The sequence below is a fragment of the Lontra canadensis genome, unplaced genomic scaffold (genome assembly GCF_010015895.1).
Source record: "Lontra canadensis isolate GAN:19392208 unplaced genomic scaffold, GSC_riverotter_1.0 scaffold40, whole genome shotgun sequence".
Lineage (NCBI taxonomy): Eukaryota > Metazoa > Chordata > Mammalia > Carnivora > Mustelidae > Lontra > Lontra canadensis.
The window spans coordinates 9,274,238-9,300,745 of NW_022631034.1; the positions used below are offsets into that span (position 1 = coordinate 9,274,238).

At 37.2% G+C, this 26,508-nt stretch overlaps 1 protein-coding gene across 1 annotated transcript in view; it reads left to right on the plus strand.

The window, feature by feature from the left end:
- Positions 1–26,508, plus strand: part of MSH4 (mutS homolog 4) — a 95,386-nt gene that overhangs the window by 14,624 nt on the left and 54,254 nt on the right. Inside the window, exons 5-8 of the mRNA XM_032870296.1 lie at positions 97–212; positions 1,460–1,633; positions 7,292–7,464; positions 15,458–15,525. Of these exons, the coding sequence (XP_032726187.1) occupies positions 97–212; positions 1,460–1,633; positions 7,292–7,464; positions 15,458–15,525 (531 nt within the window). The remainder of the gene's footprint in view (positions 1–96; positions 213–1,459; positions 1,634–7,291; positions 7,465–15,457; positions 15,526–26,508) is intronic.

A 26,508-nucleotide genomic window follows, 5' to 3' on the forward strand; every position in this document is an offset into this window, starting at 1 on the left:
GCCTACACATGTACCTGCCTGCATGTGTTTAAGAAAGCAGTTTTGGGCAACTGCATGAAACTTAAAATTTATTTTGGAATTAAAACTTTTTTTCAGAATGTTAATTTTACTACTGTCCAAAGGAAATATTTCAATGAAACAAAAGGACTAGAGTACATTGAACAGTTATGCATAACAGAATTCAGCACTGTCCTAATGGAGGTTCAATCCAAGTAAGTTATCATTTAGGGAAAGTAATAAATCTATAGAGTGAGTTCCATGAGGACAAGGTCTTTTGTCTGTTTTGTTCTCTGCTGTATCCCTAGAAAAGTGCCTGGTTTATAATACACAGTCAGTAATTACTGAAATAGTAAAATAGTTAACTAAAATTTATATACAAGGCATATTTTGCTAACTTAATTTATATAGAATTTTTCCAAATTGGTCATAATCTATTGCTGTTGTGGTTGCTGCTCACTTTACTCAAGTAGCCACGGTAACCTAGAAATGTGAGGCACAGAGCTGTAGTCCTGTTATTTCATACATGTACTCCTAAGAGATTCAGCTAGGACAGGGAATGATATTTTCAAAAAGGATATATATATATATATATTTTTTAATTTTATTTATTTATTCGTCACAGAGAGAGAGAGAGAGCGAGTGCGGGAGAACACAAGCAGGCAGAGCGGCAGGCAGGGGCAGAGAGAGAAGCAGGCTTCCCACTGAGCAAGGAGCCCGATGCGGGACTCAATCCCAGGACCCTGGGATCATGACCTGAGCCGAAGGCAGCGGCTTAACCAACTGAGCCACCCAGGCGTCCCCAAAAAGGATATATTTTTTAAGATTTTATTTATTTATTTGACAGAGAGCGAGAGTGAGCATAAGCAGGGGCAGCATCGGGCAGATGGGGAGAGAGAAGCAGGCCCCTGGCTGAGCAGGGAGCCCTGCATTGGGCTCCATGCCAGGACCCTGAGATCATGACCTGAGCCAAAGGCAGATGCTTAACAGGCTGAGCCACCCAGGCACCCTAGAAAGGATATTTTTTAGAACATACTAAATAGATACTTTCCTTGAGTTAGGTTGTCCTAGTGACTAAGCTCACCACGATCCTAACATACTTTTCTATACATAGGAACCTCCTAACTTTGTCTGACCTTTTCAACATTATTTGAATTCTTAGAATGGTACATTGACACATACTACTACTAAATATTGTTTTCCAACATGTGATTTATTGGAGTCCTTAAGTGTCAGACTTCAGAAAATTGTCTGTTCTATGAACTTTTATGGTTTAGAGGTTATTTAGCAAATTTTCAAAAGTAAAGAGCACTGAGTGTGCTTTTTCCCTTTGAATTTAAGCAATGCTATGCAAATATTTATAATTTTCCTAATAATGAGGTGAAGTAAATGTTTTCTTTTATAGCAATACTTTTTATTTATTCTAAAGATTTATAGTGATGTTTCATTGGTCACCTTTCAGGTATTACTGCCTTGCAGCTGTTGCAGCTTTATTAAAATATGTTGAATTTATTCAAAATTCAGTTTATGCACCAAAATCACTGAAGATTTGTTTCCAGGGTAGTGAACAGACAGCCATGATAGATTCATCATCAGCCCAAAACCTTGAATTACTAATTAATAATCAAGACTGTAGGTAAGATCATCCAATTTTTTTCTTACAAAATGTATCAGTATATTTTATTATGTCCTATTTTTCTATAAATAGCTATTTTACATTTCTTTAAATTGTTTGATGTAGAAATAATGAATAAACATACCTTTAATTATTGTACCATTGTTGCTGAACTGCTAGATGTTTCACAAAAGTCAAATTTTAAAAAAGATATTTGTATGAAACAACAAAAAGCAAACAGTCCATTTCAAAATAGACAAAGGCTTGAATGGACTTTTCTGCAAAGAAGATATACAAATGGCCAATAAGCACAGTCATTATGGAAATGCAAATCAAAACTACAATTAACTACTTCACACTCATTAAGATGGTTATTATCAAGTAAGTAGAAAATAACTATTGGCAAAGATGTGGAGAAATTTGAACCCTGGTACATTTTTCATGAGAATGTAAAATGGTACAGTCATTTTTGGAAACAGAATGGTGACTCATCAAAGAAGTTAAACATAGAATTACCATATGATTCATCATTCCACTTCTAGGTGTATATACTGAGAAGAATTGAAAGCAGAGACTCAAGGAGTTACTTGCATACAAGTGTTCATAGCAGCATTATTCACAGTAGCCAAAAGGTGGAAATAAACCAAATGTCCATCAATGAATGACTGACTAGATAAACAAAATAAGGTATATACATGATGTACAATAGAATATCATTCAGCCTTAAAAATGAATGGAATTTCAGGGGCACCTGGGTGGCTCAGTCTGTTAAGTGACTGTCTTGAGTCACTGTTAAGTGACTGTTAAGACAGTTAAGACTGTTAAGTGACTGTCATGATTTCAGGGTCCTGGGTTTGAGCCCCATGTTAGGCTCCCTGCTCAGCGGGGAGTCTGCTTCTTCTCCCTCTGTTGCTCCCCCTGTTTGGACTTTCTCTCTCAGATGAATAAATAAAATCTTAAAAAAAAAAAATGAGTGAAATTCTGATAGATGCCACAAGATGTATGAACCTTGAAAACATTGTACTAAGTGAAATAAACCAAATACAAAAGGAAAAATATTTTTTAATTCCACTTAGATATCTAGACTAGGCAAATTCATAGAGACAGAAAGTAGACAAAAATGATCAGGAACTTGGAACAGTGGGGAGTGAGTTGTTACCGTTTGGTGGATTCAGAGTTTCTGCTTGGGATGATGAAAAAGTTCTGGAAATGGGCAGTAGCAGTGGTTGTACAATATTGTGGGTGTATCTAACAACACTGAATTATGTGCTTAAAATGATTAAAAAGGTAAAATTTATGTTATGTGTGTTTTACCACAGTAAAAAGAAGACATTGTATCTAGATTACTACAAAATTAGAATAAGCATCTTTAAAAGCATCAAGTCCAGGAAATTTAAGAGGCTATGTGATTATTTGAGAAGGTAAAAATAGTTGAATCATCTTGGTCTATGGTATGACTAGATTGCTGGTTTTATTGGTTTCTTATTAACTTTAATTAGAGCACCAGAAATATTGATGATGGGCATGAGAGATAAAGAGATAGGAAGAGGCATGCACACACACACACACACACACACACACACACATGCATGCATGCACACACAGTTTGTAGATTTCATAGTGGGTTACTTAAAGTAGAATTAACACGTTAATAGAAAATAATCAACATGGTGATGGTCAGGCAGAAATGCATTAATAAGGGGTCAGTTTGGGACAAAGAATTAATGAGCTATGATTTTTCTCCTTGAGGAATTACAGTCTAGAGTAGGAAACACAAAGACAGTATTATTAATGTGTACTAAGTATGGTGATAAAATTTGCATAAAAGGGATTATAGCAGACAGTGGGTTAAGGGTAAAAAGGAAGTAATTAGGAAAGGCTTTCTAGAGGAGAAAATACCTGAGGTAAGTTTTGAAATATAAAAAGTTATCCAGATGAAGTAGAAAAGGTGAAAAGTCAAGTCTTAAAAGCATGATTTTCTTTCCTTTTTTTTTTTTTTTTAAAGATTTTATTTATTCACTAGACAGGGAGAGTGAGTGAGAAAGAGAGAGAGAGAGAGCACAAGCAGGAGCCTGGGGGTTGGGGGGTGAGGGGAGAGGCAGAGGGAGCAGCACACTCCTCGCTGAGCAGGGAGCCCAATATGGGGCTCGATCCAGGGATTCTGAGCTCATGACCTGAACCAAAGGCAGACACTTAACCTACTGATGCACCCAGGCATCCTGAAGGCATGACTTTCTTTTCTTTTCTTTCTTTTTTTTTTTTTTTTCCAAGATTTTGTTTATTTATTTGACAAAGAGAGAGATCACAAGTAGGCAGAGGCAGGCAGAGAGAGAGTGGGAAGCAGGATCCCTGCTGAGCAGAGACCCCCGATGTGGGGCTTAATCCCAGGACCCTGAGATCATGACCTGAGCCAAAAGCAGAGGCTTAAACCACTGAGCCACCCATGCACCCCATGATTTTCATTATAACAGTATGATATGTGCAAGGAAACTAAAGCTATTTAGTACTATTTATTGGTAAAGTGCAAGTTCAGAGTAAGTAAGCTTGGAGTAAATAATCAGCTTCTGGTAATTAAATATAACATTAGACATCAATGAAAGGGATAAAGTGATTATGATTTTTAGTATTAAGAATATTGAAGGGAATATCAAGCATTTTAGAGAAATGAAATCTTAAGGTGCTCTGTGCAAATTTCGAGCCATAGTTGTTTCAATATCTCTGTTACTTTGTGTATTCTTATCTTGGCTTTACTTTCCATTATGTGGAATTGCCAGACATTATTTGCTGTTGCAAACTTAGAAACAAAAGCTGTCTAATTTTGTTAATCACTTATACTCTAATCATCAAGAGCAATTTAAATCTATCTAGGTGCTGTCGATACTATTTTAGTAAGATTATTACTGTATATAATGCTTTTAGTTATGCTTCAGTATAGTGGCCTCAGTTTCTTTGCAGTTCCATTGAATAATGATGGTCTAAAATTACAGCCTTAATTTATAGTTAATTGTAGCTTTATTCCTTTTCAGCTTAGTGAATAATATTCTTTTCTTCTTCCTACTTAAAAAGAATTAAAATAATATTATCTGGAAAAATTACTCTTGTCATTTACTTTCTATGTTATAATAACGTAGAGTAAGATAGAGAGTCAGCAACCAAGGCTGGTAATTACCACAAAGTGTTTTATAACTTTGCCTCATTTCATAGTTCATCATTATTTATTATTATCATTGTTAAACGTTGCTTGAGTTCCTGCTGTATATTACATGATAGGATATTTGCCCTCTAAGAGTTCATATTATTGTTGAAAGTAAAAATTGAGAAGTCTTTTCACAGATTTGAACAAAGGATTTCAGATTAAAAGATGGATATTCGACCTGCTGAACTATCTGAATAGCTCTAACACTCCTGTAGACTTGTCACCTACCTGTTCAGAGCAGTTTCACCCTTTGATTTCTATAGCAAGTGGCAGGTTTGGGTATGCTGCTCACTTCCTTGGTTCCTGTAGGTGTCCAGTTCTTAAAAAGTAAATGCCTGTGATGACGCCACCCCCACCCCTGACCGGGACTTGATTGGAGTAGTTTTCTAAAAATTTGTTTAAATTGATATACCAGGGGCCCCTGGATGGCTCAGTTGGTTAAGCAACTGCCTTCAGCTCAGGTCATGATCCTGGAGTCCTGGGATCGAGCCCCACATCGGGCTTCCTACTCAGCTGGGAGTCCACTTCTCCCTCTGACCCTCTCCCATCTCATGCTCTCTCTCTGTCTCATTCTCTCTCTCTCTCAAATAAATAAATAAAATCTTAAAAAAAAAAAATTGATGTACCAGGGCACCTGGCTGGCTCAGTTGGTAGAGCATATGACTCTTGGTTTCAAGGCTAGGAGTTCGAGCCCTAAAAGTTTACTTAAAAAAAAAATTGAAATACCAAAAACCTGCTAGTCTGATGACTAAGTTAAGAGTCATTCTTGTTTTCTACCCTCTCACAACCCATATTCAGTCCACTAGTAAATCCCCTTGACTCAACCTTTGGAATACATACTAATTCTGGATCACATCTTACCATTTCCAAGGCTACAACCCTAACCATTACATCTATCATTTTAGCCTGGACTACTATAATAGCCCCTAACTTGTTTCTCTGCCTTCTTTTTACCCTCCTACACTTAGTCTTTTCTTGATCCAGTGGGCAGACTGTGATCCTTTTAAATTAGAAATCAGATGTTGGAACTCTGTGGCTGAAAATCTTCCAGTGGCTCCATTACATGTAGAATAGAGTCCAGACTCTTTACCATGCCCTATAAGAACTTCTGTGTCCAGGCCTCTATCAGCTTCTTCATCTTCCTCCATTTCCTTTCACTTGCAAAGTTCCACCGACCTTGATCTTCTTTCTGGTTCTAGGTCCAAAAAGCCTTCCTGGGCTTAAATTACTGTTCTACTTGCCCCCATCTTTTAAAAAAATTTTATTTATTTATTTGATAGAAAAATCACAAGTAGGCAGAGAGGCAGGCAGAGAGAGAGGGGGAAGCAGGCTCCCTGCTGAGCAGAGAGCCCGATGTGGGGCTCCATCCCAGGACCCTGAGATCATGACCTGAGCCGAAGGCAGAGGCTTAACCCACTGAGCCACCCAGGTGCCCCTGTTTGGCCCCTTTTAACTACTAACTCTTTTCTTGTTATTTAATTATTAGGAAACCTTGGACGAGTTAATTTTTTGCACTTCAGTTCCTTATAAAATGTGGTTAAATATAACATCAACTTCACACTGTGGTTATTAGAATTAAATAAATTAATAAATGTAAAGTGCCTGGAATATTGCCTGGCACATACTTAGTGTTCACTATGTTACCTACTTTCAACATTGTCAACATCACTTGCATCCCATCATCATCTTTGCATGGATACCTTTTGAATTCAACTACCAAATGTACATATAGGTCTCTCTCAACCAGCTTAACTAAAGAATCCTCCTGGTCATTCTCTATGCAGTCCTGTTCTGTTTGTTTGTTTAACACTTTCTGTACCTGAAATTATTTTCTTTCTTTTTGTTTGTAATTCTCTAACTTCTTCAATTAGAACAAAGTGACTATATTAAATATCTATTTTTTTCAGTGTGAAAGCTCTTTGCCCTTTTAAAGGATACATTACTGATATCTTGCTATTATTGATGGAATGCCATGGACTACATTTTATATTAGTCTGAATATTCTAGCTGATCTATGAAAAAAATCATTTAATACAAAAAGATACTGTCTACCCTTTGTTAATTAAAGCATTGTCCATTGATAGCATACTTGGGAGCTTATTTGAGATATATATTCTTTGGCCTCATCTCAGACTTAGAATTCCCTGTGTGATTTGTATGCACATTATAATGTTTGAGAATCACTACTGGAGATTAAAGGATTATTTAGAAAGTTAAATGGTTGGGGTGCCTGGGTGGCTCAGTGGGTTAAGCCTCTGCCTTTGGCTCAAGTTATGATGTCAGGGTCCTGGGATCGAGGCCCACATGGGGCTCTCTGCTCAGCAGGGAGCCTGCTTCCCCCTCTCTCTCTGCCTGCCTGTCTGCCTACTTGTGATCTCTGTCAAATAAATAAATAAAATCTTTTAAAAAAAAAGTTAAATGGTAACTTCTTTGGATTTTATTTTTTATACTTGATGAAATTTTCCTTATTTGTGTTTTCAAAGGAATAATCACACACTCTTTGGTGTTCTAAATTATACTAAGACTCCTGGAGGAAGTAGAAGACTTCGTTCTAATATATTAGAACCTCTAGTTGATATTGAAACCATTAACATGAGATTAGATTGTGTTCAAGAACTACTTCAAGATGAGGAACTCTTTTTTGGACTTCAGTCAGGTAAATGAATATCACCTAATTTTATGAATACAAATTATTAAAAAATACATTGTCTTTTTATAAGAATACTAGTCATATTGGATTAAGGCTCAGCCTAATAACATTATCTTAACTTGATTACATCTGCGAAGATCTAATTTCCAAAAAAGATCACTTTTAGATACCAGGACTTAGTACTTCAAAATATCTTTTTGGGGGACACAGTTCAACCCCCATAACATCAGGTAAGAGAATCGCCTTTGGCACCTGGCTATTTGTTCACTTGCATGGCAATACAACTCTCTTCTTAAATCTGTAGGTAGAAGGACAGTAGATACGCACTGCTCCTAGTTCAATTCCTGGTTCCTAGCAGTTTGATCTATCTTTCATACCTCTACTCTCCCAACCATTCCACCTGGTGTTCTAGTACATGAAAATCTAGGAGGCACTGAGCAAGCTACAAAGAAGCCATTTTTTAAAAAAGTTTATTTTCTAGTAATCTCTACACTGAGCATGGGGCTCAAACTCACAACCCTGAAATCAAGAGTTGCATGCACCTCTGGAGGACTAAGCCAGCCAGGCACCCCACAAAGAAGACATTTTTAACTGTATTCCTTTTCTTGTTCATAGCAACATCTTTTTGGCTGACCTATACCTGGCATTCCATGTAATACATAAGTGCCTAAAATATGAAGTTATTTAATTATGTAATATCAGTCAAACTCCAACAATAATCAGCTTTTTAAACTTTCTGCAACCAAATATGCAGTTGCCCTTCTCCTGCCTGTAGTTAATTGCTCCACCTATGTTCTGGATACTGTCTTTGTACTCATTTTTCTCCTGTATCTTTAATATTTTTCCTCTCTTCCTCCTGTCTTTCCTATCTTTGTAAAACAAACAAACAAACAAACTCACTGGACTTTACCTTCTCCAGCTACCACCTTATTTCTCTGTTCTCCCAATTTATAGGTAAACTTGTTGAAAGACAGATTTTCTGCAGTCACTATCTTCTTTTCACAATATTTCAATGTACTGTTTCTGTGCTCACTGTGTGAGATTCCTCTAGTCAAGGTTACTGTAGCAAATGTTATTGGTTCTTTGTCAAGATCCTCTTGTCTTTTTACCTTTATGTGTCTGTGTGGCTTTTGCTTCTCCTGGCCCACACTTGGGGTCTCTTTGGAATCCTGCCCCCAGACTGTTAGCATTTTGCTTTCAAGAAGCATGCCAAAAGAGTCTTGCAGCCCTTAACTCCAGAATTCTTCTATAGGATCAGTTGAAGTTACCTTCCATAGGACTTTGCCTGAAATTATACTTCTGCCTGACTTTTTTTTTTTCCCTTCCCCATCCTTCTCTCTTCTCCCGTTTTCTCTTGGAAGCATTTAAAAAAAAAATATTTAAATTTTAGTTAACATACAGTGCAATATTGATTTCAGAAGTAGAATTCAGTGATTCATCACTTACATACAATACCCAATACTCATCACAAGTGCCCTCTTTAATACCCATCACCCATCTAGACCATTCCCCGCCCCCCACCTCCCTCTATCAACCTTCAGTTTTTCTCTGTCATTAAGAATCTCTTGGGTGCTTGGGTGGGTCCGTCAGTTAAATGTCTTTCTTGGCTCAGGTCATGATCTCAGGGTCCTGGGATAGGGTCCTGGATCATGCTCCCTGCTCATCACTCCTTGCTTCTCCCTCTCCCTCTGCTGCTCCCACCCCATGCCTGTATGCATGCTCTCTCTCTTTCTCTCTCTCAGATAAATAAATAAATAAAATCTTAAAAAGAATCTCTTAGTATTGGTTTCCCTCTCTCTTTTCTCCCCCCTCCCATATGTTCATCTATTTTGTTTCTTAAATATGGAAACACATTCTTTTTTCCCCCTTTTTTCACTTGAATTTATGACCCTGAGATCAAGACCTGAGCTGAGATTAAGAGTTGGACATTCAACCGACTGAGCCACCCAGATACCCCTGGAAGCACATTCTTGACAAATCACTTGCACATCAATCCTCATGTCAGGATCTCTTTCTGAAGAACTTAGCCTAAGACAGTCACCTAAATATTCATTGTTAAATTTAATGGACACATATTAGTTCTCTTATTTGAGCTCCAACTTACATGATACTGTTAAATATCTCTCTTTATTGAATTACTGCCTTTTTTTGTTTTTGCAATTATACAGTCTCCTGATTTTCTTCCTAATTCTTTGGAGTTTCCTTCTTTTTTAGCTCTGAAACTCATTAAAAAAAAAAAAGTTTACATGACAGGAAACAACAAATATTAGCGAGGATGTGGAGAAAGGGGATCCATCTTACACTCTTAGTGAGAATGCAAGCTGGTACAGCCACTCTGGGAAAACAGTGTGGAGGTTCCTCAAGATGTTAACAATAGAGCTACCATATGACCCAACAATTGGATTACTAGGTATTTACCCCAAAGATACAGATGTAGTGAAAAGAAGGGGCACATGCACCTCAAAGTTCACAGCAGCAGTGTCCACAATAGCCTAACTGTGGAAGGAGCCGAGATGTCCTTCAACAGATGAATGAATAAAGATGTGGTTCATATATACGATAGAACATTATTAAGCCATCAGAAAGGATGAATACTTACCATTTATGTTGACATGGATGGAACTGGAGGATATTATCTCTAAGCAGAGAAAGACAATTATCATATGGTTTTACTTATGTGGAACATAAGGAATAGCACAGAGGACCATAGGGAAAGGGAGGGAAAACTGAAAGGGAAGAAATCAGAGAGGGAGACAAACCATGAGAAACTCTGGACTCTGGGAAACAAACTGAGGATTACAGAAGGGAGGGGGGTTGGAGGAATAGGGTAACAGGGTGATGGGTATTAAAGAAGGCACGTGTTGTGATGAGCAGTGGGTGTTCTATACAGCTAACAAACTGTTGAACATTACATCAAAAACTAATAAGGTGGGGCGCCTGGGTGGCTCAGTGGGTCGAGGCCTCTGCTTTCGGCTCAGGTCATGATCCCAGAGTCCTGGGATCGAGCTCCGCATCGGGCTCTCTGCTCAGCAGGGAGCCTGCTTCCCCCTCTCTCTGCCTGCCTCTCTGCCTGCTTGTGATCTCTCTCTGTCAAATAAATAAATAAAATCTTAAAAAAAAAAAAAAACTAACGAGGTACTATATGTTGGCTAATTGAACATAATAAAAAATTTATGTTACTATCCAGTCAGAACCAACTGGTTATCTCCCTCAAACTGTTATCTATAGGGATTTCCAAATAGACCTCAGGACTGTATACTTATTGTCTTGGAACTTCCTCAAAAAGCTCTGTCATTGATCAGGTAACAGAGTAAAAACATTGGAGTCCTTTCTTTCAAATGGAAAAGGGAAAGACTTATGAGACTTTTCTTTTCCCCCTGCATCTTCTTTATAGATTTCTATTCCTTTGCTTATTCCCTAAATGCTAAGCCTCTTCAAAGATTCGTCTTAGGTTGTTTTTTTACCCTGTCTATTCAAATATGACTTACCTTCCTGGCTTTATAATTATCACTCACATATTCATGACTTCCTAATCTGTATCTCATACCCACGTATCTCTACAGACCTTTAGCCCCATCTGTCTTATTGCCTACTGAGCACTTGTTAGATGTTCCTCTATCATTTTAAATTCAGTGTACCCAAACTGTACTATCTTCCCTTCTGAGTCAGTCTTTCTGATTTCAGTGAAGAGCTCTACATCCAGCCTCTTTATCAAGCCACATACCTGGAAGTCATTCTTTTTTTTTTTTTTTAATTTTTAAAAAAGGTTTTATTTATTTGACAGAGATAGCACAAGCAGGGGGAGTGGCAGGTGGAAGGAAAGGGAGAATCAGGCTCCCAGATGAGCAGGGAGCCCAACTTAGGGTTCAATTCTAGGACCCTGAGATCATGACCTGAGCCAAAGGCAGGCACTAAACCAACTGAGCTACCCACAAACCTCCCCTGGAAGTCATTCTTAACACTTCTCTTCCCTGAAATCAGTCATCAAATTCTGCAAAGTTCTTTCTGTATATCTCTTTTTTCCTCCATTTTATTTTATTTCTTTTCAGTGTTCCAGCATCTATTATTTATGCACCACACCCAGTGCTCCATGCAATACTTGCCCTCTTTAATACCCACCACCAGGCTCACCCAACCCCCCACCCCTCTCCCCTCCAAAATCCTCAGTTTTTTCCTCAGAGTCCACAGTCTCTCATGGTTTGTCTCCCCCTCCAATTTCCTCCAACTCACTTCTCCGTTCCATCTCCCAATGTCCTCCATGTTATTCCTTCTGCTCCACAAGTAAGTGAGACCATATGTATATGTCTTTGAATGCATTGCTTTTATCCCCAGTGCTGCTGGGCTGGGAAAAATTTATCTATATTTTGAATTATTGCAACAACTTCCTATTTGATCTCCCTCCTCCAATCTTTCTTTTTATGGTGTCTTCTCTATACTGGAGCCTGAATGATCTTTTGAAAATATAATTCTGAGAATATCATTCTGTATTTCTTATTGTTAATATAACAAATTACCACAAATTTAGTGGTTTAAAACACCATGAATTTATTATCTTAGGTTCTGGAAGTCAGAAATCAGTTTTATTGGGAAAAATCAGTATGTTAGCAGTCCACATTCCTTCTGGAGGCTCTATGGACAAATCTATTTCTTGCCTTTTCCAGTTTCTAGAGTCTGTGCAGATCAGTAGATGGCTCATGGGTCTTTCTCCATCTTCATAGCCAGCAGCATAGTATCTTTTCTACTTTCTGACCTCTGCTTTTGTCCTTGTATCCTCTCTTTTGTCACTGATCCTCCTACAACCCTCTTCAAAGGACTCTTGTGATTACTTAGGGAACCAACAAATAATCCAGAATAATCTCTCCATTTCAAGATGCTTAACTTAATTCTATCTTCAAAGTTTCTTTTATCAGGTAACATATTTGCACATTCCAGGAATTAGGACGTAGATATCTTTGGGGGCTACGACATACACACTTGCATAAAATTCTTCAATCTCTTCTCATTACTTTTAGGATAAAATCCAGACTCTTCTATATGACTCTTTCCTTGTCATCTCCCACAGCATGTCTTGCTACTCCTCACTTTCCATTCTGCCTTTTAATAGAATTAAACTTCTTTCAGTTACTTGAGCAGATTCTCTCATGTTTTTTAGTCTTTGTAGTCTGTACATTTGCCTAGACTCTTTCTTCTTCCTTCCCTGTGACACCTCCTCCCAGGCACTCCTTAACTAACGACAGTTCATCCTTTACCATTCCAGCTTAGATGTCACTCATGTGAGAAGCCTCTCTGACTCCCCAGGTTTGTGTTAGGTATCTTTTCTACATGTTTCCCATAGTGCCTTGTTATGCCACTTATCTTACTGGATTGTAAGTGAATGCTTTGTTGGAGGATTCCTGTACAAGGCTAGGATATAACGAGTATTCATATTTGTTAAACTATTGATTTGTTGTTGAACCTCTTGAAAATTGTATTTTATTGTTCCCAGGGTTATGTTTTATAGGGTGTGATATTAATGAAAAACTTGAATTTTCTTTGAAACTTTAAATTTTGATATATTTTATAATTCTCTTAGCTGACAGTTTTAAATTTGCATCTACAAATGTTAAACACTTCTATGTTTTCTATATCTTGACAGTTTATAATTTATCTCAACATGTAATGAAGTAGGGGAGCAGGAACAGAGCAAGGTGGGAGCATAATTTTTATAGCTTATTAAAATAGGAGAATCCGAATCTCATTAAAACAACGACCTAGGGGCACCTGGGTGGGTCAGTCAGTTTAAGCGTCTGACTCTTAGTTTTGGCTCAGGTCATGATCTCATGGGTTGTGAGATGGAGCCCCATATTGGGCTTGATGCTCAGCGGGGAGTCTGCTTCTCTCTCTCTCACCCTCTCCCTCTGCCTTTTCCCCTGCTTCTATGCATTCTGTCTCTTTGGAATAAATAAATCTTTAACAACAATAACAACAAAAAACCTCAGCAACCTAGTACTGACTTTATTGTAGGCATTCTATAGGTATTAGTGACAAAAAGATGAGGGAGATTAAGCTATAAGCTTCTGTCCTCAAGGATCTTACACTCATGTTAGAGAACAGAATTCTAAATAAATAATTATGATACAGTGCTATCAATGCAATAATAATTGAGTATTTTCTGGGAACACAAAGAAGTGAACTGGGAAAAAAGCGGAATACAGGATCCATAAATAATATTTCAGGTTTTTTTAGCATTTATTTATTATTTATGTAATCTCTATACTCAATGTGGGGCTTGAACTTGTGACCCCAAGATCAAAGAGTCACGTGCTCTCCCGACTGAGCCAGCTGTGCGCCCTGATAATATTTCAGTTCTATAATAGGGAATGGGTAGGATTTTGACAATAGGAGAATCCTAGAAATGATATTCAAAACAAAGGGAACCTGCCTGTGCAAGGTATGCTGATGCATATAGGACAACAACAATGTTTTTTTGGATGTAGTGGCTGGGATAAATATCTGATATGGTGCCATTGGCTGTGATCTTGAGCAGTCATTACTTTCTAGGGAACATTTTTTTTTCTGGGAAGGTGGGGAAGATAGACTTAACATAAGCTTCTGCCATTGTATTTAATATTGATATGAAAGAGCTTGTTGTATTCAAGTCATGGCCAGTAGTTACTTATGACTTGAAGCCTGGCAGAAAATGAGAATTGGGGCTAGCTTGCGAAGGGCTTTTATATAATGGTAAGAAATTTGGGATTTTATCCTGTATGCAATAGGGAGCTGATGATATTAAATCAGGAGAATAATATGATCAGACACTTATTTTAGAAACATTATTCTGGTTGTTATGATAGACTTAGGGAAGTGAAGAAGAACAGACCAAAAAAGAGAGAGGCCAATCTATATGAGGGCTTAAGAGAGTGTGGTTAGTGGAATCACATGTAAAATATCATAATAGTATTATGTCTTACTGAACAGTATAATATTAGTATACTCAGTCTATTTACTGTGATTTTTTAAACATTCTTTTAACATAGCTAATTACTGTAGAAGCAGCAACTTAGAAAAGGACAGAGTTCTAGAGGTAGGCAAACTGAAAAATACCACAAGATACTGGAAGGAAGAACAGGAAGAAAGTGACATAAAATTTTTGTCTTTTTGGATTTTTTTAAAAGTAGCAGGTTGAAAAACAAAAAACAAAAACAAACAAACAAAAACCAAAAAAAGTAGGAGAGTGGATCCATTTTGTGGAAGTATCAGTTAAGTCTATACAAAAGTTTGAGGTCATACATTTCAGTGATGATAATAGTAATAAGTTATTAAGAGAAAATTAGTATAGCTTACTGTATTTTAAGTATGAGGAAATGAGTTCATCCTTAAAAGTTCTGTTAAATGGCAAGGTTAGAAAAAACTGGAGATATTTAAAAGGGGTAGATTACAGTTATCTATGAATTTGTTTTTATAGAATACTTTAAGCTAGAAAATAAGTTGAGAAGAACAATAGAACAGTTTTGAGCTCTATTGTGTGCCAGGTACTTTACACATATTATCCAACTTATTCCTCACAATAACCCTAGGAGGTAGAGGTTACTATCCACGTTTCAAAAATGAACACAGCCAAAGTTCAGAGAAGATAGGTAAATTCTGGTAGGTTACCTGGTTAGTGGTTGAACTGGGTTTTTAAACTAATCTTAAGTGTCATGAAGAAAAGTTACAAATCAAAAAGGTGGGAAGAAAATTATAATAACATCTAAAGGCCAGAGAAGTATAGTTTTTAGAAGGAAAGGATGATCAACAGTGTCAGATATTTGAAGACAGCTTATAACTAATAAAATTAAGAAAAGACCATTATAATTTATTGTTTTATTCCTGACATATATAAGATAGATAAAGACTATTAAAACAGATAAAAGTTTGTAGGTAGAACTGTTCTGTTTTATTATTTGAAGATAATATTTTACATAGTTTATATTTTGAACTGTAACACAATGTTTAAATGCACGTTTTTTATTTGTTTCAGTTATATCAAGATTTCTTGATACAGAGCAACTTCTTTCTGTTTTAGTCCAAATTCCAAAGCAAGACACAGTAAGTATATATGTATTATATTATTATAATTTATATGACATAATTTGTCTTAATGTGATATAACATTTGGAATATATAAAAATATTTTGGAAGAGTATTTCATTATTAATATCTGGAGCATTTTTATGTCTTTTAAAGGAAACTTTTTTCCCCTGAATTTCCTATTCTTATGTTATAGGAAAAAAAAAAGTTTCCTAGTTGAGGAATTGGCGTATTTTCATTAATCAAATATTTACTTAAAAAGTTTGTAATCTTTTTAAAACTTAGACTATAGTATTTGCTTCATAAATAACTAGATAAAAATTACATTAGATCCAAAGATTATGGGTGCTTCTTAAAAGTGAATATTATGTGAAGTTTGATTAGCCTTCAAATATGGTTAAACTTTAAGATGAAACACTGTCTTTGGATATTTTTCAAAATTAAATAGTGCTTATGGGCACATCCTATGAAGAAAGTGATAGGTGGTTTTTATTCTTCTCTTTAAGGTGAATTGAAAAATATTTACTTTAATGAAATACATGCATATTTTTGCTCATATGCTAAAAAGGAAAAGAGTTTTATACATAAGTAGAGTTTGATTTGAAATTTGGTTACTCTGGAAATCCATTGAAATCTAACTAATCTGTTTCAGAAGTGTTTCCTTATTGTAGAGATAACACTCTTGAGGTTCACTTATAATAAAAACACCATCCAATGGATGGAAAAGCTTTGGCTGTTGGATAGGCACAGAACTAGAAGTTTTCTTAAATAATTGAAATACCTTATATACCTGTAAGAAGTAGCAAAAATGTACATGTAAGAAGTGTATATATATATATGTACATATACATATACATACATACATACATACAATTCAATATATATGTAAGAAGAAGCCAAAAACAACTGATGTCTGGAACAAAATTAGTTATGTTTGTAACATGAGTTTCAAAGTATTCCCTCCTCTTTAACTTCCTACTACAGTTTGTGTGGAACTGGTATTATTTCTACCTTAAAAGTTTGGTAAAATTCACAAATGAAGCCATTACAACTTGAGATTTTCTTTCTAGGAAGGTTTTTGACTATAAATTCAACTTATTAACAGATATGATACTATTCAGATTACCTGCTTCTTGTTGAATGAGCTTTGGTTTGGTAGGTGTCTTTCAAAGAATTTGTCACTTCACCCAACTTATTGAATTTATTGACATTACATTTTTCATAATGACCTCTTTACTATCCTTTTATATTTGTACAGTCTTCAGTGATATACCTCTCTTATTCTTGATGTTGATAATTGAATGTTCTCTCTTTTTTTTCTTAGTCATTCTGGCTAGAGGTTATCAATTTTTTTGGTGTTTTCAAGAGACCAATTTTTGAGGGATGCCTGGGTGGTTCAGTGGGTTAAGCCTCTGCCTTCAGCTTGGGTCATGATCTCAGGGTCCTGGGATCGATCCCCACATCAGGCTCTCTGCTCAGCGGAGGGCCTGCTTCCTCCTCTTCTCTCTCTTTCTGCCTCTCTGCCTACTTGTGATCTCCCTCTCTCTCTGTCAAATAAATAAATAAAGTCTTTAAAAAAGAAAAAAAGAAACCAATTTTTGATTTAATTGATTTTGTCTTTTTTCCCTTTTCTCCATTTCATGGATTTCTGCTTTTATCAGTCTTTTTTTTTTTGAGCGAGTATTTATTTGTTTGCTTGTTTTCTTCCAAGTTTTAATTTCAATTCCATTTGTTAATGTACAGTGTAATATTAGTTTCAGATGTGCAATATAATGATTCAGCACTTCTATTCAACACCTGGTGCTCATCACCAATGCATTCCTTAATCCCCATCACCATTTAACCCATCCCCTATCAACCTCCCCTATAGTAATCCTCAGTTCTCTATAGTTAAGAGTCAGTTTTATGGTTTATTTCTCTCTCTCTTTTTCTTTCTTCTACTTACTCTGTGCTCAATTTTCTCTTCTTTCTCAGGGTTCTGAAGGTAGAAGCTGAGATGGTCAATTCGAGATCTTTTTTCTTTCCTAATATGGTCATTTAGTGTGATAAATTTCCCTCTGAGTAATGCTTTAGCTATATTTCACAATTTTTTTTTTTTTAAGAGAGCCAGGAAGAGAGAGAGGGGGAAGCAGGCTTCCCGCTGAGCAGAGAGCCTGATTCGGGGCTCAATATCAGGACCCTGAGATCATGACCTGAGCTGAAGGCAGAGGCTTAACCCACTGAGCCACCCAGGCACCCCTATATTTCACAATTTTTAAAAAAGATTTTATTTATTTGAGAGGGACTGAGAAAGTGAAAGAGAGCACAAGCAAGGGGAGAGGAAGAAGCAGACTCCCTACTGAGCAGAGAGTCTGATGTGGGGCTCTATCCCAGATCCCTGGGATCATGACCTGAGGCGAAGGCAGATGCTTAACTGACTGAGCCACCCAGGTGCCCCTATATTTCAGTTTTTGATATGTTGTGTTTTTTATTCAAAAAAGTTAAAATACCTTCTAATTTCCTTTTTAATTTCTTCTTTGACATGGGTTATTTAGAAGTGTGTTAGTCTCCAATATTTGGGAATTTTCCAGATGTAATTCTGTTACAGATCTCTAATTTAATTCTATTGTGGTCAAGGATGTATGTCGTCTGATATGGATCCTTTGCAGTCTATTGACTCTTGTTTTTATGGCGCAGAATATGATCCTTCTTGGAAATATTCCATGTATGCTTGACAACAATGTATATTTTACTGTTTTTGGATGGAGTTTTCCATGAATGTCAGTCAGTTCAAGTTGATTGATAATATTCTTTTTTTTTTTTTAAGATTTTATTTATTTATTTGACAGACAGAGATCACAAGTAGGCAGAGAGGCAGGCAGAGAGAGAGAGAGGAGGAGGAAGCAGGCTCCCCGCAGAGCAGAGAGCCCGATGCGGGGCTCGATCCCAGGACTCGGTATCATGACCTGAGCCAAAGGCAGAAGCTTTAACCCACTGAGTCACCCAGGCACCCCTGATTGATAATATTCTTGAGTCCTTTCAGTTCCTTTAAGATTTATTTATTTGTTTAAATTTTTAAAAAGATTTGTTTATTTAGTTTAGAGAGGGAAGTAGAGAAGAGAGTGCATGAGCACAGAGCCCTATGAGGGACTCAATCCCACGACCCCAAGACCATGACCTGAGCTGAAATCAAGAGTTGGTCACTTAACCAACTGAGCCATCCAGGAGCCCCCATCTATTTATTTTAGGGAGAGAGAGCAAGAGAGTATGAATAGGGGGAGGGGCAGAAGGACAGGGAGAGAGATTCTCAAGCAGACTTTCTGCTGAGCTCAGAACCCACTGTGGGGCTCAATTTGATGACCCTGAAATCATGACTTAGAGCCAAAATCAAGTCAGACGTTTAACTGACTGAGCCATCCAGGCTCTTTAAGTCTTCTATATTTTTTTTGTATTTTTTTGTCTATTTGTTCTATTAGTTATTGAAAGAGGGTGCTGACAACTCCAACTATAATTGTGGTTGTGTCTATTTCTCTTAGAAGTTCTTTTTTGTTTTGTTTTGTTTTGTTTTTTTTAGTGGACACTCTGTATGTACTATTAATTTGCTTACATAAAGTTCAAAACCATTTCCTCCTCTGTCATTCATTTTTTTTTTCTTTTTCAAGTTTTTATTTAAATTCCAGTTAGTTAGCTTAGTCATAAGCATCTGCCTTCAGCTCAGGTCGTGATCCCAGGGTCCTGGGATGGAGCCACACATTGGGCTCCCTGCTCAGCAGGGAGCCTGCTTCTCCCTCTCCCACTCCCCCTGCTTGTGTTCCCTCTCTCGCTGTGTCTCTCTGTCAAATTAAAAAAATTACCAAATAAAAAATAAATAAATTCTAGTTAGCATACAGCACAATTTTGTTTCAGGTGTAGAATTTAATGATTCATCATTTACCTACAATACCTAGTGCTTATCACAAGTGCCTTCCCTAATAACCACCACCCATTTAACTCATCCCCCTGCCCACCTCCCCTCCAATAACTCTAAACTTGTTCTCTATAGTTAAGAGTCTGTTTTATGGTTTGCCTCTTTTTTTCCCCCTCTAGGTTCATCTGTTTTGTTACATTTCATGTAAGAGTGAAATCATATGGAATTTGTCTTTCTCTGACTGTTTCACATAGCATAATACTCTCTAGCTCCAACTACATTATTGAAAATGGCAAGATTTCATTCTTTTTTTATGGCTGAGTAATATTATATTTTGTGTGTATATATACACGTATATATACACCAACTCTTCTTTTTCCATTCTTCAGGTGATGGACATTTGGGCTCTTTCCATAATTTGGTATCATTGATAATGCTGCCATAAACATTGGGGTGCATGTACCCCTTTGAATCAGTATCTCCATATACTTTGGGTAAATACCTAGTAGTTTAATTGCTGGGACATAGGATAACTCTATTTTTAACTTTTTGAGGAACCTCCATACTGTTCTCCAGAGTGGCTGCACCAGTTTGTATTCCCACAAATAGTGAAAGAGATTTTCACTTTTTCCATATCCTCAGCAACACTTACTGCTTCTTGTGTGTTAACTTTAGCCATTCTAACTGGTATGAGGTGATACCTCATTTTGTTTTAATTTGTCTTTCTATGATGAAAACTTATCTTGAGAATCTTTCCATGTGTCTTAGCCATTTGTATGTCTTCTTTGGAAGAATGTCTATTCATGTATTCTGCCCATTTCTTTTCTGGATTATTTGGTTTTTGGTTGTTGAGTTTGGTAAGTTCTTTATAGGTTTTGGATACTAACCCTTTATCAGATATGTCATTTGCAAATATCTTCTTCCATTCTGAAGGTTGCCTTTTAGTTTTGTTGATTGTTTCTTTTGCTGTGCAGGGCCTTATCTTGATGAGGTTCCAGTAGTTTATTCCTGCTTTTGTTTCCCTTGCTTCAGGAGATAAGTCTAGCAAGAAGTTGCTACTGTGGAGGTGAAAGAGCTGCTGTCTGTGTTTTCCTCTAGGATTTTGATGGATTCCTGTCTCACATTTAGGTCTTTCACCCATTTTGAGTCTATTTTTGTGTGTGGTGTAAGGAAGTGATTCGGTTTCATTCTTCTGCATGTGGCTGTCCAATTTTGCTAACACCACTTATTGAAGAGACTATCCTTTTTCTATTGTTTATTCTTTCCTACTTTGTTGAAGATTAGTTGACCATAGAGTTCAGGGTCCATTTATGGGTTTTCTCTTCTGTTCCATTGATCTATGTGGGTTTTTTTTTGTGCCAGTTTCATACCATTTTAGTCATTACAGCTTTGTAATATAACTTGAAGTCCAGATTTGTGATGCCTCTAGCTTTTTCTTTTTTAAGATTGCTTTGGCTATTTGGGATCTTTTGTAGTTCCATACAAATTTTAGAATTATTTGTTCCAACTCTGTGAAAAATGTTGGCAGTATTTTGATAGGATTTGCATTAAATGTGTAGATTGCTTTGGGTAGTATTGAGATCTTAACAGTATTTATTCTTCCAATCCATGAGCCGGCAAATGTTTTTCCAATTCTTTATGTCTTCCTCAACATCTTTCATCAGTGTTTTATAGTTTTCAGAGTACAGATCCTTTACCTCTTTGCTTAGGTTTATTCCCAAGTATCTTAAGGTTTTTGGTGCAGTTGTAAATGGGATCAGTTCCTTATTTCCCTTTCTTCTGTCTCATTGTTCATATATAGAAATGCAGCTGACTTCTGTGCATTGACTTTATGTCCTGCCATTTTGCTGAATTCCTTTATGAGTTCTAGCAGTTTTTGGGTAGAATCTTGGGTTTTCTGCATAGAGTATCACATCATCTGTGAAGTGGGACAGTTAGTCTTCTTTGCTGATTTTGATGCTTTTTATTTCATTTAGTTGTGTGATTGCTGAGGCTAGGACGTCTAGTACTATGTTGAACAACAGTGGTGAGAGTGGACATCGCTGTCTTGTTCTTGATTGTCAAGGAAAATCTCTCAGTTTTCCCCCATTAAGGATATTAGCTGTGGGTTTTTTGTATATGGCCTTTATTATGTTGAGGTATGTTCCCTCTATTCCTACTTTGTTAAGAGTTCTTATCATGAATGGATGTTGTTCTTTGTCAGATGCATTTTCTGCATCAATTGAGAGGATCATATGGTTCTTATCCTTTCTTTTATTAATATGGTGTATCATGTTGATTGATTTGTGAATATTGAACTACCCTTACAGGCTAGGAGTAAATCCCATTTGATAGCAGTCAGTGATTCTTTTAATGTACTATTGTACTTGGTTTGGGAGTATTTTGTTGATGATTTTTGCATCTCTGTTTATCAGGCATATTGGCCTTTAGTTCTCTTTTTTGTGGAGTCTTTGTCTGGTTTTGGAATCAAGGTAATGCTGGCCTCAAAATAAGTTTGGAAGTTTTCCTTCCATTTCTATTTTTTGGAATTGTTCCAGAAGAATAGGTATTAACTCTTCTTTAAATGTTTGATAGAATTCCTCTATGAAGCCATCTGGCTCTAGACTTTTGTTTGTTGGGAAATTTTTTATTACTGACTCAATTTCTTTGCTGGTTATTAGTCTGTTGAAGTTTTCTATTTGTTCCTGTTTCAGTTTTGGTAGTTTATACATTTCTAGGAATTTATCCATTTCTTCCAGATTGTCTGATTTGTTGGCTTATAATTTTTCACAATATTATAATTTCTGTGGTGTTAGTTGTGAAATCTCCTCATTCATTTGTGATTTTATTTATTTGGGTCTTTCTCTTTTCTTTTTGATAACTCTGGCTAAGTTTTTATCAATTTTATTAATTCATTCAAAGAACTAGCTCTTAGCTTTATTGATCTGTTCTACTAGTTTTTTCTATATCATTTACTTCTGCTCTAATCTTTATTATTTCCCTTCTTCTGTTGGCTTTAGGCTTCATTTGTTGATCTTTGTCAGCCTCCTTTAGGTATAAGTTTGGGTGGTTTTATTTGAGATCTTGCTTGCTTCTTGAGGTAGGCCTGTATTGCCCTCCTATAACTACTTTTTTCCCCATATTTTGAAACATTTTTAATTTAAATTCAATTAATTAACATGTAATGTATTATTGGTTTCAGAGGCCTGATTCATCAATCTTATATAATATTCAGTACTCATTACATCATGCACCTTCCTTAACATCAATCATCGAGTTACCCCATTTCTCCACTCCCCTCCCGCAACCTTGTTTCTTCCTATGATTAAGATTCTCTTAGGGTTTGTCTCCCTCTCTGGTTTCATCTTGTTTTAGTTTTTCCTCTCTTCCCCTATGACCCTCTGCCTTGTTTCTTAAATTCCATTCATCAGTGAGATCATATGATAATTATCTTTCTCTGATTGACTTATTTCGCTTAACACAATACCCTCTGGTTCCATCCACTTGGTTGCAAATGGCAAGATTTCATTCTTTTTGATGGCTAATAGTCCATCATATACACATACATACATACACACTTCTTTATCCATTCATCTGTTGATGGACATCTGGGCTCATTCCATAGTTCAGCTATTGTGGACATTGCTGCTATGAATACTGGGGTGCGGGTGCCCCTTTTTTGTATCTTTGGGGTTAATCCCAGTAGTACGATTGCTGGGTCATAGGGTAACTCTATTTTCAACTTTTTTTTTTTTTTAAGATTTTATTTATTTATTTGACAGAGCACGATCACAAGCAGGCAGAGAGGCAGGCAGAGAGAGAGGAGGAAGCAGGCTCCCTGCTCAGCAGAGAGCCCGATGTGGGGCTCAATCCAAGGACCCTGAGATCATGACCTGAGCTGAGGGCAGAGGCTTAACCCACTGAGCCACCCAGGCGCCCCTATTTTCAACTTTTTGAGGAAGCTCCATACTGCTTTCCAGAGGGGCTGCACCAGCTTGCATTCCCGCCAACAATGTAGGAGGGTTCCCCTTTTGCCACATCCTCACCAACATCTGTCATTTCCTGACTTGTTAATTTTAGCCATTCTGATTCGTGTGAGGTGGTATCTCATTGTGGGTTTGATTTGTATTTCCCTGATGATGAGTGATATTGAGCACATTTTCACATGAAATTGCTGTTGGCCGTTTGGATGTCTTCTTTGCAGAAATGTGTGTTCATGTCTTCTGCCCATTTCTTGTTTGGACTATTTGTTCTTTGGGTGTTGAGCTTGATAAGTTCTTTATAGATTTTGGATACTTGCCCTTTATCTGTTAATGTTATTTGCAAATACCTTCTCCCATTATGTTGGTGTCTTTTGGTTTTGCTGACAGTTTCCTTTGCTGTGCAAAAACTTTTGATCTTGATGAAGTCCCAGTAGTTCATTTTTGCCTTTGTTTACCTTGCCTTTGGAGATGTGTCTAGCAAGAAGTTGCTGCAGCCAAGATCGAAGAGGTTGCTTCCTATGTTCTCCTCTAGGATTTTGAAGGATTCCTGTCTCACATTGAGGTCTTTCATCTATTTTGAGTCTACTTTTGTGTATGGTGTAAGGAAATGGTCCAGTTTCATTATTCTGCATGTGGCTGTCCAATTTTTCCAACACTATTTGTTGAAGAGACTCTCTTTTTTCCACTGGACATTCTTTCCTGCTTTATCAAAGATTAGTTGACCATAGAGTTGATGGTAATCATTTCTGGGCTCTTTATTCTGTACCGTTAATCTATGTGTCTGTTTTTGTGCCAGTACCATACTATCTTGATGATTACAGCTTTGTAATAGAACTTGAAGTCTGGAATTGTGATGCCACCAGTTGTGGTCTTCTTTTTCAACATTCCTTTGGCTAGCTGGGGTCTTTTGTGGTTCCATACAATTTTAGGATTATTTTTCCAGCTCTCTGATAAAAGTTGATGGTATTCTAATAGGGATTACACTGAATATGTATATTGCTTTAGGTAGCATAGACATTTTAATAATATTTGTTCTTCCAATCCACGTCATGAAATGTTTTCCATTTCTTTGTGTCTTCCTCAATTTCTTTCATGAGAATTCTTTAGTTTTCTGAGTAGACATCCTTAGCCTCTATGGTTAGGTTTATTCCTAAGAATTTTATATCTTTTGGTGCAGTTGCAAATGCACTCCTTAATTTTTCTTTTTTCTCTCATTATAACCACATCTTTTTTTTTTTTTTAAAGTAAACTCTACCCCCAACGTAGGGCTCACACTTAGAACCTGAGATCAAGAATTGCATGTAGTGCTGGCTGAGCCAGCCAAGTACCCTATATCCACATTTTTTTAGAAGCTCCTGAAACTAGGATAAAATAATTCTGGTTGTTTAAAGGAAAAACTAAAACAAAACAAAAACAAAAGTCAACAACAAAATCACAACAGAATTGTTGAGACTAGATTCACTGGCTTAGTTTTGTCCACTACCTGAAACAAAGAAACAAACAACAACAGCAGCAAAAACAAGAGTTTTATAATAATTCATCATTCAGAATCTGTTACTGTATAGATTTTAAGAGGTTTTGAGTCCATTTCAGTATAGAAATAAGGCCAAAGTGTTTCCATAAAATAATAGTTAAAAATACAGAGAAGGGATCAACCGCTCAAATTATAAAAGGAAACCTCATACAATTCATAGTCTAAAAAAATGCCAATCTTTCTAGGAGTTACTTTTGGTAGAAGATTAATTTCTTTAGAACCCAATGCAATCTAATTATTCTGACTACATTGTCCAACACCCCATAATCCATCCTGTGCTAAAACTGGTTGCGTCTTATTCTTTCTCCTTCTGGGAAGAGTGTCTTCAAGATCACTCATAATCCATTCAGGCTTGTCTTTCAGTTTCACCTCCCAATACTGCCTGCCAGAATTATAATCCCTAGAACTCAGAACAGCTGGGCAGAGATAGAATCTCCTTGGGTTATGAGGTAATTTATGCCTTTTATTTCCATAATGCAAATTATTTCTATCCTCTGAGACAATAAGCTTACAATGTGCTGTTTCAGGGTCTAGAATTAGATCCACTCAAAATCTGTTGATTATTGGCTTGGGGGTCAAGATGGCAGAGAAGTAGCAGGCTGAGACTACTTCAGGTAGCAGGAGATCAGCTAGATAGCTTATCTAAAGATTACAAACACCCACAAATCCAACGGGAGATCGAAGAGAAGAAGAACAGCAATTCTAGAAACAGAAAATCAACCACTTTCTGAAAGGTAGGACTGGCGGAGAAGTGAATCCAAAGCAACGGGAAGATAGACTGCGGGGGGAGGGGCCAGCTCCCGGCAAGTGGCGGAGCAACGGAGCACAAAATCAGGACTTTTAAAAGTCTGTTCCACTGAGGGACATCGCTCCAGAGGCTTAGCCGGGATGAAGCCCACGCGTGGTCAGCATGGCCTCAGGTCCCGCAGGGTCACAGAAGGATCGAGGGTGCCTGAGTGTCGCAGAGCTTGCAGGTATTAGAACAGGGAAGCCGGCTACAGAGACAGAGCCGAGGAGTGAGCTCTCACCTCGGGGTTACCTTGAACCTGTCGCAGGCTCGATGAGCTAGGAGTGCAGCCGGAGGCCAGGGAGACAAGAGTAATTGGGTGCTATTCTCTAAGGGCGCACTGAGGGGTGGGGCCCCGAGCTCTTGGCTCCTCTGGGCCGGAGACTGGGAGGCCGCCATTTTCATTCTCATCCTCCGTAACTCTATGGAAAGCCTTCAGGGAACAAAAGCTCCTGAAAGAAAACCGAGCTGATTACTCAGCCCGGCCCCTGGTAAAGGGGGGCAATTCCGCCTGGGGCAAAGACACTTGAGACTCACTACAATAGCCCCCTCCTCCAGAAGATCAACAAGAAATCCAGCCAGGACCAAGTTCACCTACCAAGGAGAGCGGCGGAATTCCAGAGGAGGAGAGAGCAAAGCACGGAACTCATGGCTTTCTCCCCATGATTCTTTAGTCTTGCAGTTAATTTAATTTTTTTTAATTTTATTTATTTTTTTCTTCTGCTAAATTTTTTTAACTTTGACCCTTTTCTTTTTTAATGTTTTTTTAACTAGTTTATCTAATATGTATATATATATCTTTTTTATATTTTTTCTTTATTCGTTTTCTTTT